Source organism: Tiliqua scincoides, chromosome 14 (genome assembly GCF_035046505.1).
Source record: "Tiliqua scincoides isolate rTilSci1 chromosome 14, rTilSci1.hap2, whole genome shotgun sequence".
NCBI lineage: Eukaryota > Metazoa > Chordata > Lepidosauria > Squamata > Scincidae > Tiliqua > Tiliqua scincoides.
In genome coordinates, this window is record NC_089834.1 from 1,062,510 (window position 1) to 1,086,492 (window position 23,983).

The window sequence follows — 23,983 nt, forward strand, 5'->3', positions numbered from 1 at the left end:
GCTGTCTCCCTGAAGGGCTGTTGATGAAGTCAGTCATCTCTGTTTTATGAAGAGGGCTTGTTTCAAGGTTGCCAGTCTCTGCAAGTAGCAGGGTTCATTTGACAGACCCTTTTTGTGCCAGGGACCTCCCTGAGGGCTGCAACCTTAATTTTACAGGGTTTGGATGCCCCAAATGTTGCTGCAGACTAAATCACTCAGCAGTAGGCGAGAGGATTTGGTTCTTTTGCAAGGCTGCCCAGGAGGAGCAAATGGCAACCACCAGCTTCACGGCGTCAATGTCAAAGAAACCAGGCCCCATCCTGAATATCCACTGCCTCATGTGTCGGCTGCTGGGTTTTAAGAGGTCCACCAGGTGGTTGGCTGGTTAGCTATGCTGCATTTTAACTCCGCCTTCTGTGTTGGGGGTGGTGGGGGGAGGTTTGAAGGTTGCACTCTGGTTGCTATGGCCACCCAGAACAAGCAGGCGGAGCTGCGCATGTAGCCGGGAACCTGCTGCATCAGCTGCGCACGGTGAGTCCTTTTCTCTCCCTCTTCTTTGCCCAGCCAGAATTCTCATGGAAATACGCATGTCTCTCCTGTAAACGTCATAGCAAGTGGTCAGTCTGACAGGTTCAGCCCCCACTGCCCCCCCCCAGCCTTGCTTCTTGCAAGGCCTGTTTGGGGTTTTTTGAACCAGTGACTCTGCAACCCACTGAGCCAGACAGGTTTCCTTGTCGCTTTCTCTCCCATTCCCAGGCTAGGCTGAAATGCGCATTTCCTTAAATCAATCAACAGTATGAATGTGGTGCCGACATGGATGAGATCTGCGCATTTGAGGGCCCTGCCACATTCTGACGTATGCACGTGAATCTCCCAAAGAGGGGGGGTGACACCTGAAGGTGCCTTCTGATATCTGGGTACCCAAAGGGTACCTGCTCAAATGCACTGTTTAATATAGGGCACAACCCCTTGGGGGTTTCTCCAGTTCAAATCTCATTGAAATGAATGGGAGCTGCTCAAGAGCTGTGCCATTCACGTCAATGGAGTGTGCAGGAGGCGGTTCCAGGGGATTGTGCTGGGTTCAGTCCCTCTCCCACGCCATTGCCTTTAACTCTGGCCAGCTCATCTTATGAAGCAAATGTCTCATCCAAACAATGGAGTGTCCAAATAGCCTGGAGGGACCTCCGGGACCCCCTGGAGTCTGCTGCCACTCTCTCCAGCCCCCCCATGAACGAAGTTGTGCCAATTCTGCTTGTTAAAAGGGAGCTGCACTTCCTAATTTGCTTGAAGGAACTGGACAAGAAAAGGGCAGGGTCAGGTGCAAGGAAATGGATCGCCGTGGCCTGAAAAAAAACACGCAGAGGGCAGAAGCCCAGTCTGCACTTTCTGTTTGGTGGAAAGGGACTGTGTAAGGAAAGAGCAACGTGAGGAGGTGGGGGATGGATCACTCTTGCCTTTCTGCACAGTTTGGAGGGTGCAGAGGCAGGTTGGAGGCAGCATCTGCAGCAGGGATACCTTGTTGAATACCTTCTGGGAAAACCCCTGCAGCTTTTGTGTGGAGTTGGAGTACTGCAGTGTGCTTTACGTGGGGCTGCCCTTGAAGATAGACTGGAAACTGGGTGCAAAGCATGGCTGTTGGGTCTCTGACTGTGGCCAAGACATCAAAGCTGGTGACACCAAGGCCTATGTAGACTTCACTGGTTACTATTCCATCTCCCACGGAGTAGCTGCATGTTCAGTCTGGGCCTGATAGGGATGAAGCGCTCATTAAATAATCTAGTCCAGCATCCTGTCTCCCACAGGTTCAAGGGGGTGGGTTCAAATCCCACCTCAACCACAACCGCACTGGGTGGCTTTAGGCACGCCTCAGCCCTTTCCGTCTTCAGGGCAGGGATAACAGCACTGACCTACTTTCCAGGGTGGGCAAGGATTGCAACAAGACAATGTGCGTGCATGTCTCCCTCTCCAATATTGTGGTTGATTATTTAACTGTCCAGAAATCTACCCAGGTGGCTCTCCCCATTAATTTCTGATTTGAATGTCTCACTCCTCTCCCCTTCCTCCAAACCACGCTGGATCAAAATACTCTGGAAACCTAAATACAGGCCTCTGCAGCACAGCCTCCTCGCCTCCCTTCTGCTGTTCTTTCCCTTGTGTTGATTTATTGATTGGAAGTCCCTTGGGGCAAGGACTGTTACTCTTGCATTTTGGAAAAGCATGGCACCTAATGATGGCACCATAGGAGCAGAGGTGGGAGAAAGCAGTGATAACAAAATAAAAACACATCACACCCCTTTCTGCACTTCTCATATTTGCAAACAAACAAAATCGCACACCCCAAAATCTGCAAAAAAAAAAAAATTTTATTTGGGTTTTATTTATTATTTAATAGTGGTGGGGGGTGCCTGGGTAATAAGTGTGACTGCATTTGCTGACACTATACCACCTACATCACCTACCAAGTACATTTTTAAAGCAATTGTAATTTATAATTATAATGTAAATTTGGAATAAATGCTTCCGCTTTCAGCACCTTCTAAGTTTTGGAAAACACCAAAATCTGCAAGAAACTACAAGCTCATCTGTAGAGGTTTTCTCCCACCTCTACATATGAGCAATAATAACAATAATGCCACTTTGCAGAATCATCTGGGCAATGAAGACCCCCCTGCTGCGGGTCACGCCACCAGTGAGCCGAGACAGAATCATTTCCCACTTCCCAAAGGTAAGCAAAGCACCTGCCCGTGTCCACGTTTTGTTACCTGTTTGAGGGAAACTCCCCTCCAGCAGAGTCCATGATAAGTGACTGCCCTGCCAAGCCAGCCCAGTGGCTTAGCTAAGTGACAGCCCGATCCTGAGCTGTCAGTCATGCAAGGCTGATGAGGCTCCCAAATGGCTGCCACGGCATCCTGAATGTGCCAGGCGGCCAGCAGCAGCTCCTTGGAGGAAGGGGACATTCATCCCCTTCCGCTGGGTAAGGAAAGGAGCCCTGCAATGGGGCTACTTGACTGTGTGCTGGCTATTTAGCTGGTTAAGAGTAACAGTCGCCAGTTGGGCCAAGAGGACTGATGTGGGGCTCTGGATCCAGCAGAGCTGAGCTCCACTGGTTCTGCCCCCTGCCACACCTTCCCCTGCCCTCCCCTGCCCCAGAATGCCTCCCCATGCCCCCACTTACCTCTCTGCCACCCAGTGCTTCCATGGAGCCCTGGGCAGCGGTCACCCATCCTCCACCTGGTGCTGGCTCAGTGTGGGCTTGTGCTGAGCCAGCGCTGTGTTGGCTGGGTGGCACATGTTGCAGGCTTGCCTTACACCACATTTGTGGCACTGCATGCCACAAACACAGGTGAGCCAGTGAACACAGGTCAGAATCGGGCCTTGATTTCCTGACTGAATTGACATAATCGCACATAAAGGCCAGCATCCGCCCTCTGTTTCACTGCAGTGGTACACCCCTGAGGCTTGTCTCCAACTCAAAGATCACTTCCATGCCCAGGTGAGGAGCGCCTCCCAGCAGCGGAACATGGGCACCGTTGGGTGAGTCCCCGTCACGCAAAGGCCGAGCGGCACTGTCTCCGGCGCATTCCGTTTCTTGCACGGACCCACCTCTCTCTCAGTCCAGTCCTAACTAGACCCCTCCCCCCCATTCTGCCAGGGGAGCAGCCCCAGAATTCTTCTCCAGGTAAGGGAACAGGCTTTGCTGCCTGAATGGGTCTCCTCTGAGCTGCACCAGTGATTTGCTGGCATAAGTCTGAGTGGCCCTGAGTGGTGAATCAAGACCAGGAAAGAGGATAGGATATCAGCAAAGCCACAGCTGATATCGCCTCCTTCCGAGCCTCGATCTGCCCCAGTCTCCGCCCTGGTTTCTACCCTTTTCCATCCCCTCCCTCCCCCAGCTGCTCAGCCCTACCTCCCACCTCCCCCCCCCCACTGACTTCCTTCTCTGCCTCTGCCTGTGATGAGGATATGGGGGAGGACCGTAAGAGCAGGGAGGAGAAAGGATCAGCTGGCTTGAAGTGGGGAGGAAAAAGAAGGGAGGAGGGACATCGGGAGGGGGGCAGAAAGGAGAAGGTGACAGCACTCAGTCTTGGCCAGGTGACCAAGGAGTGGTAGCAGGACCAGCAGTAACAGCACTACCTAATAGGGAACTGTGTGTTGCAGGCTCAAAATATCCAAAGTGGTCGTGGTGGGAGATCTCTTCGTTGGGAAGACGAGTCTCATCAACAGGTGCGGTGAATTGCAACACCTGCTTCTAGCCGTGCTTTTCAGAGATACACCTTCTCAGCCTCAACTGACACCAGCATCTGTTGCAGCTGTGCAGTTTACGTTGCTGTCAGCTCACAGTTCTTCCCTTTGGTTGAAAGGGGTCTCTCGTGTAGAGCTCTTACGATGGGACGAGGCTTTGGGACAGGCTAAGGCCTTTCTCAGTAGGCTGCATCTGTGCCAATTGTGGTCAGCAGAGCTGCCAGGCTACCTGATGCCCAGCCAACAGCAATGCACTTTCTTCTTTTGTAATGGACAAAGGACCACTTTTCTAGGGTAAAAACTGAGGGATTTCTTACTTGGAGAAGCCCTTAGATCAGTACTTCCCTTCTGGACAAAAAAAGACCTAGAAAGAGATATATTTGGGTTCTTATGTTTCTGAAGCTGCTAGAGGCCTCACATGTTCTCTCTCTCTCTCTCTCTCTCTCTCTGTGTGTGTGTGTGTGTGTGTGTGTGTGTGTGTGTGTGTGTGAACCCCCCAATGGAGTTCAAGGACTGCTGTTCCAAATGGAACTCCCCCCAATGGAGTTCAAGGATTCTCTCTCTCTGTGGGTGAGTGAGTGAGTGAGTGAGTGAGTGAGCGAGCGAGCGAACCCCCCAATGGACTGCTGTTCCAAACGTTTACAGTCATTCCACTGTGCCCAGAAGGTTGAACTGGAAAGCAAGATGTGCAGTTTGGGACTTCCAGGCCAGACAAAAGACTGCAACTGGGTTCACACATTATCTACGGCACGCCAATTACTGGAGAAAGTTGGAAAATGTGACATTTTAACTTGGGTGTGTGAAGATTTCTGCTTTGCACCTATAAATTAATGCAACAATATACCAACAAACCAATAATATACAAACAGCCAACTCCTAGATTTATTTGTCCACCTTCTACTTCTCTCTCTCTCTCTCTTTCTAAAGATCAAAAATTGTGCCATCCATGTTTTTTTCCTCTCCTGTTTTTTTCCATGGCAGGTTCTGTAAAGACGTTTTTGATCGAGACTACAAGGCAACCATTGGCGTGGATTTTGAAATTGAGCGTTTTGAGATAGCCGGAGTGCCATACAATCTGCAGATGTGAGTTGCCACATGGAAAACTCTTTCAGACAAAACAATTTTTACTTGTGGCTGGAAAGGGGATGATGAGGGTGCAGAGAACCCCCCTCCCAGAGAAAGTTCCAGTGCCCTGGCACCACCCTGAGAAGAATCCTGTCCCCTATAGCCCCCTGAATGTCTCTGCACGCAAGAATGCCTTCCCAGTCCTACTGAGCCTCTGTGCAGATGGACAATGCTCATACCTGCAGTACCTCTCAGAGTCTTGCCTTCCTCTCTCCTCCTCTTCCTCTTCCAGTTGCCACCCTTTGTTCCACCCGTCACATTCCTCCTTTCAGCCTCCTTCACTTTCCCCAACATTCCCTAGCCAGGCAACTGCTAAATAGGACCTTACAGCTGCGACGATGGCAGCTTTGCCATCTCCAAGATTCCTGTACTGAGGCTTTGGTCTTGTGCAAATGCGTCTCAGAGCAATCAGTTAGTTTAGGTGGGGGAATAGGATTCAGCAGCACACCCAGCATCAGCGGTGGAGCTGGACTCCCAGCAGTGAAGCGCTTGGGATCAGGCTGTTGGCCTTTGAGCCCTTTCTCCAAAAACTGCCATCACAGATTTGTGTAGGCAGGGCCCAGGAGAGGAGGGTACAGGGGGTAATTTATACCTGAGCTCAGTGTCAAAAAGGGGGCCCAGACATTTCGTGGGATCTTACATTTTCTGGTCTCACCCACTGCCCATGTGGGATGCTGGGGTGCTACCATGGGCATGTAGCGGACGTGACTGGAAGGAAACTGGTCTGCTAGAATACCTCTTTGGCTTGTGGATCTGCGTCCCGTGAAGCAGTGTAGAGGAGCTCAGGGACTCCGCTGCGGGGCACTAAATGCTGCAGGAGGACGCTTTGGTACACACAGGGCACTTTCCATTCTAGTGTGAGCCAAAATAAGATGCTAATTTTCTACAATGATTTTTTGTATTTAAAACATTTTAGAGACTTGAGAGTGGGTTTGGTTTTCTGTACTGTATTTAGCTGCTGACACTGCGCTGGTGGGTAGACCTGAGCCCAGTAGACTTGGACTTTTCTGGCTGCCACCACCTTGTTTTGCCCTGCCCCTGTTGCCCCTCGTTCAGTTTTGGCCCTCCTTTGGAAAGGGGCCCAAAAGAAGCTTTGTGCCCCTTCTTAAAACTCCTCCCAGAGGCCCTCAGTGTAGGTCTCTGCATTTTTAATTGGGGGCCGGGACAGACATTCTTCGTTACAGCTGCAGCTTCTTCCAGACAGCAGCATGCCCAGCTGCTGGTCCTTCTCCATCTTGTGCCAGGCTGCTGTGGCTTCCTGCAGCGGGCTCTCGTTTGCACCGCCTTGACATTCCTTCTTTCATCCCTGCCCAGATGGGACACAGCAGGTCAGGAGAAGTTCAAGTGCATCGCGTCTGCTTACTACAGAGGAGCCGAGGGTAAGCCCTGCAGGAGCCCCGTCCCCGCCAGCAGCACGTCCCAGGCACCCCCACCCCCGCCCTTGAGTTTTGCAGACCTACCATGTTAAATTCCAAAGACTCTGAATAGTCTTTTATAATCGCTTGTTGCTTTTGTTGCAGTTATCATAACAGTCTTTGATCTCACCGATATCCAGACTTTGGATCACACCAAGTAAGTCATCAGCATTTTTGTTTTGCAAAACCGATTTCCTGAGAATGATGGGATGAGAGCAACAGGACAGGTCCATCCATGGGCATGGAAAGAGCCCCACTGGATCAGTCTAAAGGCCCACCTAGTATCTCAGCTTCCTGCATCTCTCGGTGGCCCACCAGATGCCTCTGGGAGCACAGAGGGCAACAAGATCTCTGTATCCTGTTGCCATTCCCTTGCATCTGGCATTCAAGGTAGCCCTAAAACCAGGAGGTTGCATGTACCCAACTTGTCTTGTAACCTGTGATGGACTTTTCTTCCATAAATCTGTCTGGTCCCTGTCCATCTAGCCCTTCAGGTGCCATCGCCACATCCTGTGGCATGGAGTTCCACAGATTAATCAAGTGCTGGGTAAAGAAATATTTTCTTTAGCCGTAACTGCTAAAAGAAACCTCCAGGTTCAGAGATGGTATTTCTTTCACTCCTAGTTGGCCTGGGGGTGGGGTGGGGGGTTGGGGACTAGGAATGGCTGTTGCCTTCATGCCCCGCTTAACAGATGCTGCACCCACTTTGGTCCAATTCAGCACAGCTACACTTATGTGAAACTCTCTACCCTAAATCTGAACTGAAGTTGAGGTTTGTTAGGCCTAAACAGCAAAGGAGGATATGGCATAAGCCGTGATGCCCAAGACCATTTGTTCCTCTGAGGATATGGGTCTTAAAATGGCTCTATGGGGTCTAAGTGAACTATAGCTGTGGCATGGGCTGTGAAGTATTCCGGCCTCGCATTGTCTGGAGTAGGGATGTCAAATATAAGGCCTGCAGGCTGAATGTGGCCCCTGGAAGCCACTTATGCAGCCCCTGTTATAATTATGTTCTCCCAGCTTGATAATTGAGCTCTCCCATATCTTGAAAATATGAACAGGATTTGCACATTTTCTCTTTTGTCATTTGTAGTTAATGAGTTTCTGTGTGAGAACAAAGTGCTTATTTCTGGTCATCATATGCTTAATGATGTCACTTCCGAACTTCAGCAGGCAGCATGAATGCTGACTTCATCCCTCTGTACAGAACGAGTTTGACATCCCTGGGCTGGAGTAGCGTTTGCCAGCCCATTCCATCATGCAGCAATTCTCAGCAGTTCCCTTGCCATGGCATACTAACCTCCATGGTCTTCTCTAGGGGCTTGGCCTCTTGCAAGGTCTCTTCTGGTTTATTTGTCTCCATGGTGGAGAAAAGGGGACAGACTATTCATGACTACTGCCAGTTGCCCTAGGAACAGGGCCAAAGAACCCAGAAGAGTTTTTCAGCTGCTGTGATCCAAACCCCCACGGCACACCTGCTAACCTTTTGTGGCACACCAGTGTGCCATGGCTCACCAGCCGAAATTGCTGCCTTAGTGATCTGCTGTGTGTAAAATGTGATCTGATTCTCATTTTGTCAGTCTCTTGTCATCCAGAAATAACTTTCACTCACAACCATATGAGATCAGGGACAGACGGTTTCTGTTTTTCTCTCCTCTTTGCTACAGCATTGTCTCCAGTGTGTGTGTGTGTGTGTGTGTGTGTGTGTGTGTGTGTGTGTGTGTGTGTGTGTGTGTAGGACTTTGCACCCTTAATCAGCACCACTGCGTTATGCCCCAGAGAATATCTTTTTCGCTCTCTGCTTCTCCTTCTGCATTAGCTGAATCATTAACTAGCTTTGGTGGGCAGGAAGGACACCTCCAAGGGGAACTGGTAATGTCTGTGCTGTTATTTTTCTGAGAGGGAAGACCATATGGTGTGGTTTGGGCTTCCTCTTGGTCTCCTTGTGGTTTTCATTTCCTCTACCCTCTGGCCCTTCCTCTGTTCTTTTTCATGTTCTCCTGTTCGCTCTTTCCTCTTGCCTGTCGTCTGCTGTTCTCTCAACACACCACAAGATTTGCCCCAAAGGGTTTCCCCCCATTTTAGGATGAATACAGTTGGCAAACAGGCAGCCTGTTGACAACTGTTGATGCAGATGAGTCAATGAGTGCACGAAGGGAAAAATCATGGTCTCCTCTTCCTCCTTCTGCACAAGGCCCAGCAAAAGGAGGTGGAGAGTTCTTGGGGGAAGCAGGTGTGTGGCTTTGGAGATAAACCACCTGCAGTCATTCAGAGGATATGGATATCTTGAATTAATGGGTCATGGCTCAGTCTTGTCATGCAGCTAGTCCTCAGTGTGACTGACATACTGCACTAGCTTTGCAGTTACCCCACCCCTCATGGAAGGAATAATTGGATTATTCCATCCGACTAGGACCTTGGGGATCCCTCCTCTCCTGAGGCCAGTGCCAAATAAGCAGGGGGTTATCCTGACCTGGTAGAAGATATCCCACCTTCTTTTTCCTATGAGGCGTACAAAAGGGGCATGATCCCACATTGTGATTCCCCTGGCTAGCCCAGTTCTAGCCAGAACTCTCTGTGCTGGGCTTATCCAGGGTTGAATAATAGAATGTGGAAGTAGGAAGGGACCTTAGAGGTAATCTAGTCCAACCCCTGCTCAGTGCACTATCCCTGACAGGTGGCTGACCTGACTCTGTTGTAGATGGCTGTCATACCCCCTTAGTCTTTTCTTCCCCACAATAAACATACCAAACCCTTCTGACCATTCCTCAGAGGGTTTGGTTTCCAGACCTCCCACCATCTTCGTTGCCCTCCTCTGAACTCCCTCCAGCTGACCAGTGTCCTTAAAATATGGCATCCAAAACTGGGTGCAGGATTCCAAATGAAGTCTGAGTGCAGAACTGTCTGCTACTAGTGTAGAGCAGTGTTTCTCAACCAGTGGTACTTGAGGTGGTGCCTGGTGGTTTTTGCGGAACCCTCATACCCCCACTGCGTGGCAGCAAGACCAGCAATGCAAAGTGACAAGCAGCAGTAGGAGAGTCACCTCAGCAGGCAGAGCTCCAGCGGGCACTTTTTGCATGCTCAGAAAAAGCCCCCTGCCCACTCTGAGCCACTTACCATTGTTGGTTGCATTGTGCCTGGCCTCCAAATCCAGAAGTAACTGGAGATGAAACCATTGCCAGTTACTTCTAGTGGTACTTCAGTAGGTGGACCATGTGAGGTGGTACAGTGGAGGACAAATGTTGAGAAATGATGGTCTAGAGCAGTGATTTTCAACCTTTTTCAACTCATGGCACACTGACAAGGTGCTAGGATTGCCAAGGCACACCATCAGTATGTTGACCATTGACAAAGCACACCATGCTGCTGGTAGGGGGCTCAAAACCCCCAGTAGCCCTACTAATAAATGACCCTCCCCCAACTCCTGCAGCACACCTGCAGACCATCCATGGCACATCAGTGTGCCATGGCACAGAGGCTGAAAATGGCTGGTCTAGAGTCTAAGTTTCCATTATCTCAGCTCTGCGCTTCTGATAACGCAGACCAGTGTTGCATTAGCACTTTTTCTTGCAGCCACATCACACTCCTGGTTCATGTTCAGCTTGTGGTTATTTGCAGATTTCTGAACCGTCTTTCCCTAGGTATCAAAACCAGCACCCAAGGCAGTTTGTAGCATAGATAATAAAAACACAGTACTTAACACCTTAGCAGCCATAAACAAAAGCCCTAAAAACAGCTGCTAAAACCTAAAAGCGCTAAGCCGTAAACAGTTGATATCTCCAGCAGAGTCCCCTCAAAATCCCCACCTATCAAATTTTCCCACCCCCAAAAGCCATTTGAAATAAGTCTTCAAGCCCTATGCAACAGTGTCCAGGGAGGGGTGGATCATAATTCATAATTTGCCCAGGAGAGAATTCCACATCTGGTGCTCCACCACCAAGCAGACCCTTCCTCTCACCACTGCTCTCTTGCTTCAGTCATGGGTGATCTTGTCAAATGCTTTGCTGAAGTCAAGGCATGCCACACCCCAGCATTCCCACTGCAGACCAGACAAGTTGCTCTGTCCAAAACGGAGATGAGACTGGTCTAGCACAATTTGCCTGATCAAGCCATATGGTCTTTTATGATTTGCAAAGCCACCTCTGCCTCACTTCTTCCTCCTCTGTTTCAGGCAGTGGCTTGAGGATGCACTGAGGGAGAACGAGCCGGGGTCCAGCTTCGTCTTCCTAGTCGGAACAAAGAAAGATCTCCTGGTGGGTAAAACAAGCACAGCTCATAAAAAGACACAATGCTTATTTTAAATGTTGCTGCCTTTAGAATCAGACTCATTGAGCCTCTCTCTAGCATGGCAAGATTTGCAGTTCTGACATACAAGATCCTTTCCTCCTATCCACACGTCACCCTGGGATGACTGGGGAGGAACTGGTCCTACATCGCATCACACAGGGGCTGGAAGAGGCGTAGAATATCCTAGTGCATGGTTGACAAACATAAGGCCCTGTGGGGCAGATCTGGCTTGCAGAAGCTCTTAATGATGTTGGAGATGCAGAGCTCTGCATGGCCAACATTTGGAGGCATCCAATGCTGTTTCAATGTCTCATGAGGCTTTGGAACCCAAGAGCTCAAGGGCTCTCATGAGATCTTGGGAGACCAAAGATAGTGGTTATCGGCAGCGGAAGGAAGGCTGGGAGACATGAAAGGGAGGGAGGAAAGAAGCAGGGGGTGGGACGAGGAGGAAAACGAGTGGGGAAAACCTGAGAGAGACATTTGGGAAGTGGAAGAGGGACATCACTTCCTTAACGATGCCACTTCCCAGCAGGTGCCGTCGGTGCTATTCAGCCCTCTGTATGAAATGAGCTTATGAAATGAGCTGTATGAAGTGGGGGGGGGGAGGAAGAGAGTAGATCTCAACCTTAAGCATACCACAGAGTGTCTGACAGGCAGCGAGGCTGGTCAGGTTGAAGAACACTGGAGAGCCTTGAGCAAGCAGCTTTCTCCAGCAGGGCCAGAAGTGCAGAGCCTCCAAGAGGAATTTTATCAAGGGCACAACAATTATTTGGGGTCCCTCCCTTTTCCATTGGATCATAATTTCATGCAATCATTGGATCATAATTTTTACAAATTATGATATATAAAACTACATAGGCTGACACCAAATGCCAATATATGCACACAATATATGCAAACATTTTCTGAGATCCCAGGACATTTCTGGCTCCCAGGCCACCTTTTTGACCCCAGGCCCAAGTACAATGTACCCCTGCACCCCCTCTCACGCACCCTGTGGAAGTGGGCATCTTAAATCTCCCAGGCTCCGCTTCCCTGCCTGGAGAGCGGAGAGATTTAAGGGGCAGCCCTTCAGCCCAGAGTCCTTCTCACTTCCCTTGAAAGCGTTCATCTTTGTGACGGGGGGAAGTGTGCAAGTGACAGCATCATCCAACGGGCAGAGCCAGCAAGTCCTTGTCTTTTGGTTTTTTGTGTTTCAGACTGATGCTGCATGTGAGCGGACAGAGCTGGATGCCATTCGCTTTGCCAACGCCATGCAGGCCGAGTACTGGTCGGTGTCAGCCAAAACAGGTGAGAGAAGCTGGTTGAGGAATGGCCAAGTTTGGTGTGGCAGCCCACAGTGGTAGCAGAGGACAGATGTGCCAGCTGCTCCCCCAGGACTGTCCATGTGCCTCTTGCCTGCGTGGCTGAGGTGTGCAGGTTGGACAAGCTGTTTCTGTCCAAAATGGCACTTGCTGGACACTTGGGTGTCTTGACCGGCACACGTGTTCTGGCACCCCAGTTGGGCTCCCTCCTAGCAGGATTAAAGCAAGGCTGAAAGTGAGCCTCTTTACCAGAGACTTTCAACATTTTTCTTCTCATGGCACACTGATCTCTGTGGTCTTCTCCTCTTGTGATGTCAGTTCTGGCTCCCAGGAGACTCTTCCAGATTCTGTGGCTCTGTTTTGAGGGCAACTATCTGTACAAATGAAGGGACAGACAAATGGTGTGTCCCTTTGCTGGCTCCATGGCCCTCATTGCCCTAGAAACAGAGCTCCAGAACACAGAAGAATTTGTTAGTGATTTTCAAGGGCTATGCCCCAAACTCCCACGGCATTACGGCAGACCACAACACACCAATGTGCCATGGGCTTCTCCATACCCTGGCAGAGAACATCCTTTTGTTGTGTAAGACAGGTGTTCCTTTCAATGTGGGCTGTGCTCACCATTCTCTGAATGCAGCAGCTGCACCACCATCTCTCTCTCTCTCTCGCTCTCTCTTTCTTTCTCTTTCACTGTCATCAGGGGAAAATGTCAAGGACTTTTTTTCCCGAGTTGCTGCCCTGGCCTTTGAGAAATCAGTTCTGATGGAGCTGGAGAGAAGCAATAGCCGCATAGCCCAGATTGGTGCTGGAAACCTCATCAGTAAGTGGAACTTAGTTGCCTTCATTGTTTAAATACTTTTTTTAAAACCCTGTTAGCATTTTAGGAGTGATGGATATAAAGGCCAAAGTCCATTTGCTGTAGATTCAACTAAATGCTGAAAGCATAGTTAGCCTGCACATGCCTGATCTTTTCTGATCTTGGAAGCTAAGCAGGGTCAGGCCTGGTTAGTACTTGGATGGGAGACCGCTTGGGAATACCGGGTGCTGTAGGCTTATACCATAATCTTTCGAGACTGAAGGTTGCCAACCAACCAGAAGTTGTCTGACAGTCTGGAATATTATCATTTGTTGCTAGAATTCCCAAAATTGGTACAGGTTGATTACCCCTTATCCAGAATTCTGAAAACCAGAATGCTCTGAAATCCAGAACTTTTTTGAGCACCAACATGACTGAACATGAGCTGGCTGGCATGCACTCACAACAGAACAAGAAATCATGATTCAATTTATGCCACTGGTTCCCACTGATCCGCAAGACCTTGAGAAGTGGTCTGCGAGGTCTCAAGAAAAAAACACCTTTGATCACTTCCAGTGTCTCTGTGCAAGCAGTCTCCCACAGACCACCAAAGAGGGCAGAGAATGGACTGCCCACAGCCACAACCATTAAAATGTCAGCTGTGATTGTGGGCAGGCCATCCTCTAGTTCAGTGATTTTCAACCTTTTTCATCTTGTGGCACACTGGCAAGGCACTAAAATGGTCAAGGCACACCATCAGCTTTTTGACAATTGACAAGGCACACTGTGCTGTCAGTGGGGACTTACATTCCCCAGTGGCCCTACTGATAAATGATCCTCTCCCAAATTCCTGCGCACACCTGGGGACCATTCGCAGCACACCAGTGTGCCACGGCACAGTGGTTGAAAATGGCTGCTGTAGTGTGTAGGAAAGCACCTGGGAGACAGACCACCAGAGAGGGCAGAGACCAGACTTTTCACAGCCACATGTTATCCACAATGATTCCAAGTTTTGCCTCAGTGGTCCGCAGGCTCCTAAAGGTTGGGAACCTTTAGACAAACATGTTTTGTGCACAGAATTATTTTTTTTAAAAAACTGTATAAAACTGTCTTCAGGCTATGTGTATAAAGGTGTATATGAAACAAATGAATTTCATGTTTAGACTTGGGTTTCCTCCCCAAGAGATCTCATTATGTTCATGCAAATATTCCAAACTCAAGAAAAATCTGAAATCCAGAAACACTTCCAAGTCTCAAGCATTCTGGATAAGGGATATTCCACCTATATTCTGAAAGGACTGATAAAGGGCTCTGCCCGTGGCTGGCTCTTCACCAGTGGATCAAGACAGTGGATCAGGAGGCTGCATGACTCTGTGTTATGGCTCTTGTGTTATGACTGAGCGGCTCATCTTTGGATCCCTGATTGACAGCACTATACCCTCCCCTTTTATGCAGTGCCCTCCTGTTTAATGATTGGATATCTGGGAGGGGTTAGGAGGCATTTTGTCAGCATTCAGGATTGTGTAGGATGGAATGCAGGATTGTGAGTGGATGGTTGAGGAAGTGTCAGGTGAGTGAGTTTTGTCAGGTGTCAGGAGTGTTAACCTTTGGTCTTGAATTAAGGAACTCAAGGAGAAGCTGGTGTCCTCTGCCTTGGTGAGAGGGGGACGGGAGAAGGTGGGGACCTCTCGCGCTGAGAGGGGGACGGGGGCGAGAGAGTTCAGTGAGAGAGGGTGTTGTAAGTAGTAATAATTTAATAGTGAAGTGAGAGTGACTGAATGCTGAGTGGAGCGTGTGGTCAAAGTTTTATTAATAATAATAATAATAATAACAGGATTTATATACTGCTTTTCAACAAAAGTTCACAAAGCGGTTTACAGAGAAAATCATACAACAACTAATGGCTCCCTGTCCCAAAAGGGCTCACAATCTAAAGGGATGCAAAAGAACACCAGCAGGCAGCCACTAGAAGAGACACTGCTGGGGTGAGGTGGGCCAGTTACTCTCCCCCTGCTAAATAAAAGAGGAGCACCCACTTGCAAAGGTGCCTCTTACCCAATTAGCAAGGGTAATGTGTGGTTTATGGGTCAATCCTGCCAAAAGGGTAATGTGTTTTACATCTCAAGGGAGTTGGGGGGTTGGAGTGCGGCCATCTTTAATAGAGTGACAGGTTACGGAAGATATGGTGGTGAAGGTCAGGCTGTCCGTTCCAGGAGAACGAGGGTCGGTCACAGACAGTCTGTCCCTCTTTCTGGCCCTTCCTCCATCCCTCAGACCCTTGGCACTCTAGGCAATGATCCCGAGTCTGAAACTGCCCCTTTTGAATGCCAGGTCAGTGAATAACAAGTCCTGCCTAATCCTGGATTTACTCCTGGATGAGGGCGCTGACCTGGCATGCATCACAGAGACCTGGCTGGGTGAGATGGGAGGTGTAGGCCTATCCCAGATCTGTTCCCCAGGTTTCCAGGTACTGCAGCAGCCATGACTACAGGGACAGGTGGGGTTGTGATGGTCTATCACAGGGGCCTCCAAACCCCGGCCTGGGGGCCAGATGCAGCCCGCAGCAAGCCTCTTTCTGGCCCGCGTCCAACCTCTTGTCCCCTGAAAGCCTCTGGCTCACTCAACTGAACATGACCAGAACTGTGCTCTGATTGTGTCTGGAGGGTGTTCTGAGGGCCAGAGAGGTTGAATGAATGAGCCCAGTCATTCATTTATTCACTCATCTAAGATTGATCTCTAATTAAATTTTATATTTAAATTTTTTCCAGCCCTCCACACCACGCCAGATATTTGATGCGGCCCTCTGGCCAAAAAGTTTGGAGACCCCTGGTCTAGTGTGATACCATCCATCTTAGTGTGTACCCTGTCCAGTGGTCCACGGGGTTTGAGTGCCTTTGTGTCTCGGGGGGAGGTACTGGCTGAGTAGACAGGGAGGGTGGTGAATTCTTCTCTGAGGGAGGGAGTACTACCACCGACCTTGAAGCAGGCAGTGGTTTGCCCCCTCCTGAAGAAACCCTCCCTGGATCCTACTAACTTGAACAACTTCCAGCCGGTCTCTAATATTCCATTTCTGGGTGGTGGCTTCCCAGCTCCAGAGGGTCTTGGATGAAGCTGATTATCTGGATCCTTTTCAGTCTGACTTCAGGCTGGGGTTTGGGACAGAGACTGCCTTGGTGGATGACCAAAAGAAAATATTTCTTTACTCAGCGCGTGGTCGGTCTGTGGAACTCCTTGCCACAGGATGTGGTGCTGGCGTCTAGCCTAGACGCCTTTAAAAGGGGATTGGACGAGTTTCTGGAGGAAAAATCCATTATGGGGTACAAGCCATGATGTGTATGCGCAACCTCCTGATTTTAGGAATGGGTTAAGTCAGAATGCCAGATGTAGGGGAGAGCACCAGGATGAGGTCTCCTGTTATCTGGTGTGCTCCCTGGGGCATTTGGTGGGCCGCTGTGAGATACAGGAAGCTGGACTAGATGGGCCTATGGCCTGATCCAGTGGGGCTGTTCTTATGTTCTTATGTTCTTATGTTCTTATGTTCTTATGTTCTTATGTTCTTATGACCTGTGCCAGGGAATGGACAGGGGCAGTGCATTCCTTTTAGTCCTGCTGGACCTCTCAGCGGTCCTCGACACCATCGACCATGGTGTCCTCTTGGGTTGGTTGGCTGAGTTGGGGCTTGGAGGCACTGTCCTGCAGTGGTTCCGCTCCTTCCTGGCTGACAGATCCCAGAAGGTGCTGCTGGGGGATGCTTGTTTGGCATCCTGGCCTCTTAGGTGTGGGGTGCCTCAAGGCTCCATTCTGTCGCCCATTGTGTTTAACATCTACATGAAGCCACTGGGAGAGGCCATCCAGAGGTTTGGGGCAGGGAGTCATCAATATACTGATGAGACCCAGCTCTTTCTCTCCTTTCCTCCTGATTCCAAGGAGGCAGTCAAAGTCCTGGACCGCTGTCTGGAGGCTGTTGGGAGGCAGGGGCGTGTTGGAGGTGGGGTGGCCCTTTATGTTAAGGAAGGGATAGAATCCAGCAAAGTAGAGATTGAAGGTGGGTCCGACTCCACCGTAGAATCTCTGTGGGTTAAATTACCAGGCTTGTGCAGCGATGTAATACTGGGGGCGTGCTATCGTCCTCCAGACCAGAAATCTGATGGGGACCTTGAAATGAGGAAACAGATCAGGGAGGTGACAAGGAAGGACAGGGTTGTAATAATGGGGGACTTCAATTATCCTCATATTGACTGGGTCAATTTGTGTTCTGGTCACGATAAGGAAACCGGATTTCTTTACGTGCTAAATGACTGTGGCTTAGATCAGCTAGTCAAGGAGCCCACCAGAGGACAGGTGACTCTGGATTTAATGTTGTGCGGTACGCAGGACCTGGTTAGAGATGTAAACGTTACTGAGCCATTGGGGAACAGTGATCATGCTGCGATCCGTTTTGACGTGCACGTTGGGGGAAGAATACCAGGCAAATCTCTAACAAAAACCCTTGACTTCCGACGGGCGGACTTCCCTCAAATGAGGAGGCTGGTTAGAAGGAGGTTGAAAGGGAGGGTAAAAAGAGTCCAATCTCTCCAGAGTGCATGGAGGCTGCTTAAAACAACAGTAATAGAGGCCCAGCAGAGGTGTATACCGCAAAGAAAGAAGGGTTCCACTAAATCCAGGAGAGTGCCCGCATGGCTAACCAGCCAAGTTAGAGAGGCTGTGAAGGGCAAGGAAGCTTCCTTCCGTAAATGGAAGTCTTGCCCTAATGAAGAGAATAAAAAGGAACATAAACTGTGGCAAAAGAAATGTAAGAAGGTGATAGGGGAGGCCAAGCGAGACTATGAGGAACGCATGGCCAGCAACATTAAGGGGAATAATAAAAGCTTCTTCAAATATGTTAGAAGCAGGAAACCCGCCAGAGAAGCGGTTGGCCCTCTGGATGGTGAGGGAGGGAAAGGGGAGATAAAAGGAGACTTAGAGATGGCAGAGAAATTAAATGAGTTCTTTGCATCTGTCTTCACGGCAGAAGAACTTGGGCAGATACTGCTGCCCGAACGGCCCCTCATGACCGAGGAGTTAAGTCAGATAGAGGTTAAAAGAGAAGATGTTTCAGACCTCATTGATAAATTAAAGATCAATAAGTCACCGGGCCCTGATGGCATCCACCCAAGGGTTATTAAGGAATTGAAGAATGAAGTTGCAGATCTCTTGACTAAGGTATGCAACTTGTCCCTCAAAACGGCCACGGTACCAGAAGATTGGAGGATAGCAAATGTCACGCCTATTTTTAAAAAGGGAAAGAGGGGGGACCCGGGAAACTATAGGCCGGTCAGCCTAACATCCATACCGGGTAAGATGGTGGAATGCCTCATCAAAGATAGGATCTCAAAACACATAGACGAACAGGCCTTGCTGAGGGAGAGTCAGCATGGCTTCTGTAAGGGTAAGTCTTGCTTCACAAACCTTATAGAATTCTTTGAAAAGGTCAACAGGCATGTGGATGCTGGAGAACCCGTGGACATTATATATCTGGACTTTCCGAAGGCGTTTGATACGGTCCCTCACCAAAGGCTACTGAAAAAACTCCACAGTCAGGGAATTAGAGGACAGGTCCTCTCGTGGATTGAGAACTGGTTGGAGGCCAGGAAGCAGAGAGTCGGTGTCAATGGGCAATTTTCACAGTGGAGAGAGGTGAAAAGCGGTGTGCCCCAAGGATCTGTCCTGGGACCGGTGCTTTTCAACCTCTTCATAAATAACCTGGAGACAGGGTTGAGCAGTGAAGTGGCTAAGTTTGCAGACGACACCAAACTTTTCCGAGTGGTAAAGACCAGAAGTGATTGTGAGGAGCTCCAGAAGGATCTCTCCAGACTGGCAGAATGGGCAGCAAAATGGCAGATGCGCTTCAATGTCAGTAAGTGTAAAGTCATGCACATTGGGGCAACAAATCAAAACTTCACATATAGGCTGATGGGTTCTGAGCTGTCTGTGACAGATCAGGAGAGAGATCTTGGGGTGGTGGTGGACAGGTCGATGAAAGTGTCGACCCCATGTGCGGTGGCAGTGAAGAAGGCCAGTTCTATGCTTGGGATCATTAGGAAGGGTATTGAGAACAAAACGGTTAGTATTATAATGCCGTTGTACAAATCAATGGTAAGGCCACACCTGGAGTATTGTGTCCAGTTCTGGTCGCCGCATCTCAAAAAAGACGTAGTGGAAATGGAAAAGGTGCAAAAGAGAGCGACTAAGATGATTACGGGGCTGGGGCACCTTCCTTATGAGGAAAAGCTATGGCGTTTGGGCCTCTTCAGCCTAGAAAAGAGACGCTTGAGGGGGGACATGATTGAGACATTCAAAATTATGCAGGGGATGGACAGAGTGGATAGGGAGATGCTCTTTACACTCTCACATAATACCAGAACCAGGGGACATCCACTAAAATTGAGTGTTGGGCGGGTTAGGACAGACAAAAGAAAATATTTCTTTACTCAGCGCGTGGTCGGTCTGTGGAACTCCTTGCCACAGGATGTGGTGCTGGCGTCTAGCCTAGACGCCTTTAAAAGGGGATTGGACGAGTTTCTGGAGGAAAAATCCATTATGGGGTACAAGCCATGATGTGTATGCGCAACCTCCTGATTTTAGGAATGGGTTAAGTCAGAAGGTCAGAAGGGAGGGCACCAGGATGAGGTCTCTTGTTATCTGGTGTGTTCCCTGGGGCATTTGGTGGGCCGCTGTGAGATACAGGAAGCTGGACTAGATGGGCCTCTGGCCTGATCCAGCGGGGCTGTTCTTATGTTCTTATGGATGTGGGCGAACAAGCTGAAATTGAATCCTGCTAAGACAGAGGTTCTCCTGGTCCGGAAGTCCAAGACTCGCGTACTGGACTATCGTCCTACTCTGAATGGGGTTGCACTCTCTCTGAAGGAGCAGGTCCACAGCTTGGCAATGATCCTGGATCCGCTGCTGCTGCTCCTGGATTCCCGGGTGGCGGCTGTGGCCAGGGGAGCCTTTGCTCAGCTTTGGCTGATTCGCCAGCTGCGACCTTACCCGACTATGGCCATGGTGACCCATGCCCTAGTGACATCCAGATTAGACTACTGCAACGTGCTGTACCTGGGGCTGCCTCTGAAGACGTTCCAGAAACTACAATTAGTGCAGAACGCAGCCGCCCATGTGGTTGCTGGGTTGCTCGTCGGTTAAACTCAGTCGGGCTGCTGCTTTGGTGGCGACACTGGCTGCCAGTTTGTTTCTGGGCTGAATTCATAGTGCTAGTTTTAGATTAAAGCCCTATATGGCTTGAGTATTTGAGGGATTGCCTCCTTCCATACAATCCTTCCTTTCAGGTCATCAGAGGGCCCTTCTGACTGTGCCGCCACCAGTGGGGGTGAGGGGGATGGCGGCAAGAAAGAGGGCCTTCTCTGTGGTGGCTCCCTATCTATGGAACTCCCTCCCCCTGGAACTGAGAACAGCTCCCTCTTTAGAGTCCTTTTGGCAGGGGCTTGAGACCTTATTATTTAAAGAAGCTTTTTAATGCTGACACAAGGGGGGCATGACTTTAAAAAAAAATTATCTTGATTTTGGGTTCAAGTTTTGTGTTTTACTGTTTTTAAATGTTTTATTTTTATACATATTTATATATTTTGTTTTTATATGATTTCTTTTGTAAGCCGCCTTGAGTGCCCTTTACAGGGGCAGAAAGGTGGGATATAAATTCTATAAATAAATAAATTGCTTCTTGGTTCCCTTGTTGCAGAAATAGAGGGAAGTTCGGTGGAAGCCTCTGAAGGAAGCAGCCAAGCCCACGTCACTTGCTGTTAGCAGCCAGCCTTCAGCATGAGGTTCTGACATCAGGCAGGGTTCACTAGTAGCACTTCAGATGCTGAAAGCAACCGGATCTTGGAAGGGGGGGGGAGAAGATAGAGAAGAAGCGCTGCAAGAGTCCAGCATCCCTGTCCTTGGCCTAGGTGTGCCTTGCCTTTAGTGGATCAGTCTCCTGTGTTCAGTCAAGACCTTTTCTATGCTCACCTGATGGGCAATGACCTGCCTTTTCTGGGAGGTGTAATCAACACACCTAACTAGCTCCCCAGTGTCTGGGAAACTCCTCGTGTTTTGAACTGGCCGAGCCTGTTCTCTTCGCCTTTCCTTTTACCTTCAGAGCAGAAATTCACAGGCTGCTGTCTTGAAATAAGGTTTTGTCCTTCTTGGTGAATCCAGCTCACTCTCACTGACATCAAATCCTGCTTAAGTGGGAACCCTGGTTAGTGTTAACCATGGTTAACAGCTGTGTGAAGCCTAACCATGTTTAAGAGCAGCAGGAGGGATTTGTATTTGAGAAAAGAGGGAACAAGGGAGGGAGCATGCAATCACACCTTAGCCTTCCCTGGTCAAGTACTTCCCCCTCAGTCAGGTCCTGATTCTGTTCTTATCCCTATTGGTCCACTGACCCTGTCCCCAGTGCTAGTTCTTGGTACTATTTTGAACAACTCTTGGAGAATGATCCCACTTCTCTCACTGCCTTAGACCTGAAGAGCTGTTGTACAAAACAGATCTTTGCCTTCTTGTAAAATGGAGCATACGTTGAATTTCCTTTGTGAGCCTGATTCTTTTGGGGCCAGAACTGTAGGCTAGAACAGTATTTCCCAAACTGTGGGTCAGGATGCATGAGTGGGTTGTGAGCCAGTTTTAAAAGACCACCACTTTCCATGGCTGGGGTCTATTGTATTCCTTATGAGTGTGGAAAAGTCTACCTAGGACCACACAGAGGAGCGTGATTACAAGAGTCAAGGGACGGGAATGCCACTGCCGTTTAGATCAAAGTGAAAAATCAGCAGTGGCACAGCTTGCTGTGAGAACTGGCCACCACGCTCAGCTCAGGTTCTTTCCACAGTGCAACAGGACCAACTAGAATCTGCAGAGAGGCCATGGAAATTCAAAGACTTTAAAACAATATCCACAAAGAAAAAGAGACTCTCAGCATGAGTAATGCCTGACTATACACTGGGATAGAAAACTTTGAAGAGAAACCTACACAGCAGTGCTGAGCAGGTGAAGGGTGTTAGTCTGCTTTTAGGAGTTCAAGCAGGAACTGGCAGGTAAGCTGGTGGCAGCTAACAGTTGAGAGGACGCAAATTCTTTGTAACCCTTGAAGGTGCTTTCCACAGCTGAAGGTGAAACTTTGGAACGAGATCCTCCAGTGTGCTTTCATCCTTGGCTTAAAGACCTGAGAAACATTTCAGATTATGTTTGGAAAGCCCCAAACTCCTTGACCAGCACCCTGGGGCTTTAAAAGTGCGCCTTGTACCGGTGCAGCTGCTTTATGACGGGCCAGCCCCAGCCCCAGTTAACGCTGTAGCATTATCTTGTGCTCACTGCTGTTGTCTCCATGGGCAACCCCATGCTCGGCGCATGACAGTAATCCAAACAGGATGTGATCAGGGCCCGGGCAACAGTTCTGCAGCATGAGGCGAAGCCCTGGCAGCCCCTGGGTGAGTCTGAGACATTAAAGGGAAAGGAGAGTGAGAGTAAGGGGCTGTTTTTAACCTCTCCGAGCCTGCCTGAGCAAAGAGTGTGGAACTTATTAACCAAGTCTCATTTATATTAGCTTAACTGATTAACGGAATCTAATTAAAGCTGAGCTTGTCAAAAGAGCAGAAGGAAGCCAGTGTTTGAAAAACCTTCCAGAATTCAAGACCAGTCAGCGGCCTGTCCCGTTGTCAACTGCCCACTTAGGGTAGAGGGTGGGAGAGGGAGGATAGGGCGTGCTCCCTGAGGAGGGGCTGTAGGTCATTGGTGGAGCACGTATAGGGTGTCTCTGCCTAAAGAGTCCCAGGTTATAGGCCAAAAGATCCGGCCCAGCTGACAGTCTTGAGGATCTTCCTGGGTTAGATTTATGGAACTGGGAAATGTGCAGAAGAGGTGGCCAAAATGATGAGTGGGCTGGAACACCTCCCTTGTGAGGAAAGGCTGCAGCATTTGGGGCTCTCCAGTCTAGAAAGAAGGTTCCTGATTGAGAAGTATAAATTTATGCAGGGGGTGGAGAGAGTGGATAGTGGGGTGTCATTTTCCCTCTCATACAACCCCAGATCCAGGGAATATCCACTAGAATTGATTGGCGGGAGAGTCAGAACAGACAAAAGGAAATATTTCTTCACCCAGTGTGTAATCTGTGGAACCCCTTGCTACAGGATGTTATGATGGCATCTGGCCTAGATGCCTTTCAAAGGGGATTGGACGGATTGATGGAGGAATCATCCACAGCCGACTGCAAGCCATGATGCCTGCATGCAACCACCAGGTTTCAGAAGCAGCCTGTCTCTGCAAGGGAATGGCAAGAGGATGCAGATGTCTTGGGTGCTCCTGGGGGCATCTGGTGGGCCACTGTGGGATACAGGAAACTGGACTAACTGGGCCTTTGGCCTGATCCTGTGGGGCTCTCTTGATGTTCATGGTCTGATGCAATCCAAGCCCACCTCATGGTCACACTTCTGTTTGGGGAGACAGTGGTCAGTTGTGCAGCCCCTGCTGTATATGCAGACATCCCACTTTCAGTTCCTGGCAGCATTGCCAGCAAAAGTATGCAGGAACCAGAGCATGCAAAGGCCTCTCTCCTCCAATATTTGAGGACACCCCCCCCCCCCGAGTAAGCAGTACTGGGCAGATGCACCAACCATGCCTTTGCCTCTCGCTGAAGCTTGGGGTGTCTGCAGGTTTCTCTTGCTCCAGAATGTTCCCCCCCCCTTTGCCTAGTGATGATCTTGCTGCCCGCATGCCTGCAACTGCCAGGAATGATCATTGTTCCCCCTGGAAGGAGAAGTGAGTGCGTGGGTGTTGTTGCAGGCAGAGTTCTCTAGCCA

General features: G+C 49.5%; 1 protein-coding gene across 1 annotated transcript; it reads left to right on the forward strand.

Moving 5' to 3' along the window:
* Window positions 1-2,635: 2,635 nt before the first annotated feature.
* On the forward strand, window positions 2,636-20,948 carry RAB36 (RAB36, member RAS oncogene family). The gene is made up of 10 exons (XM_066609943.1): window positions 2,636-2,704; window positions 3,422-3,513; window positions 4,138-4,203; window positions 5,203-5,304; window positions 6,661-6,725; window positions 6,867-6,918; window positions 10,933-11,014; window positions 12,248-12,338; window positions 13,053-13,172; window positions 20,884-20,948. The coding sequence occupies exons 1-10, from the start codon at window positions 2,636-2,638 to the stop codon at window positions 20,946-20,948; spliced, it is 804 nt and encodes a 267-aa protein (XP_066466040.1).
* Window positions 20,949-23,983: the final 3,035 nt, after the last annotated feature.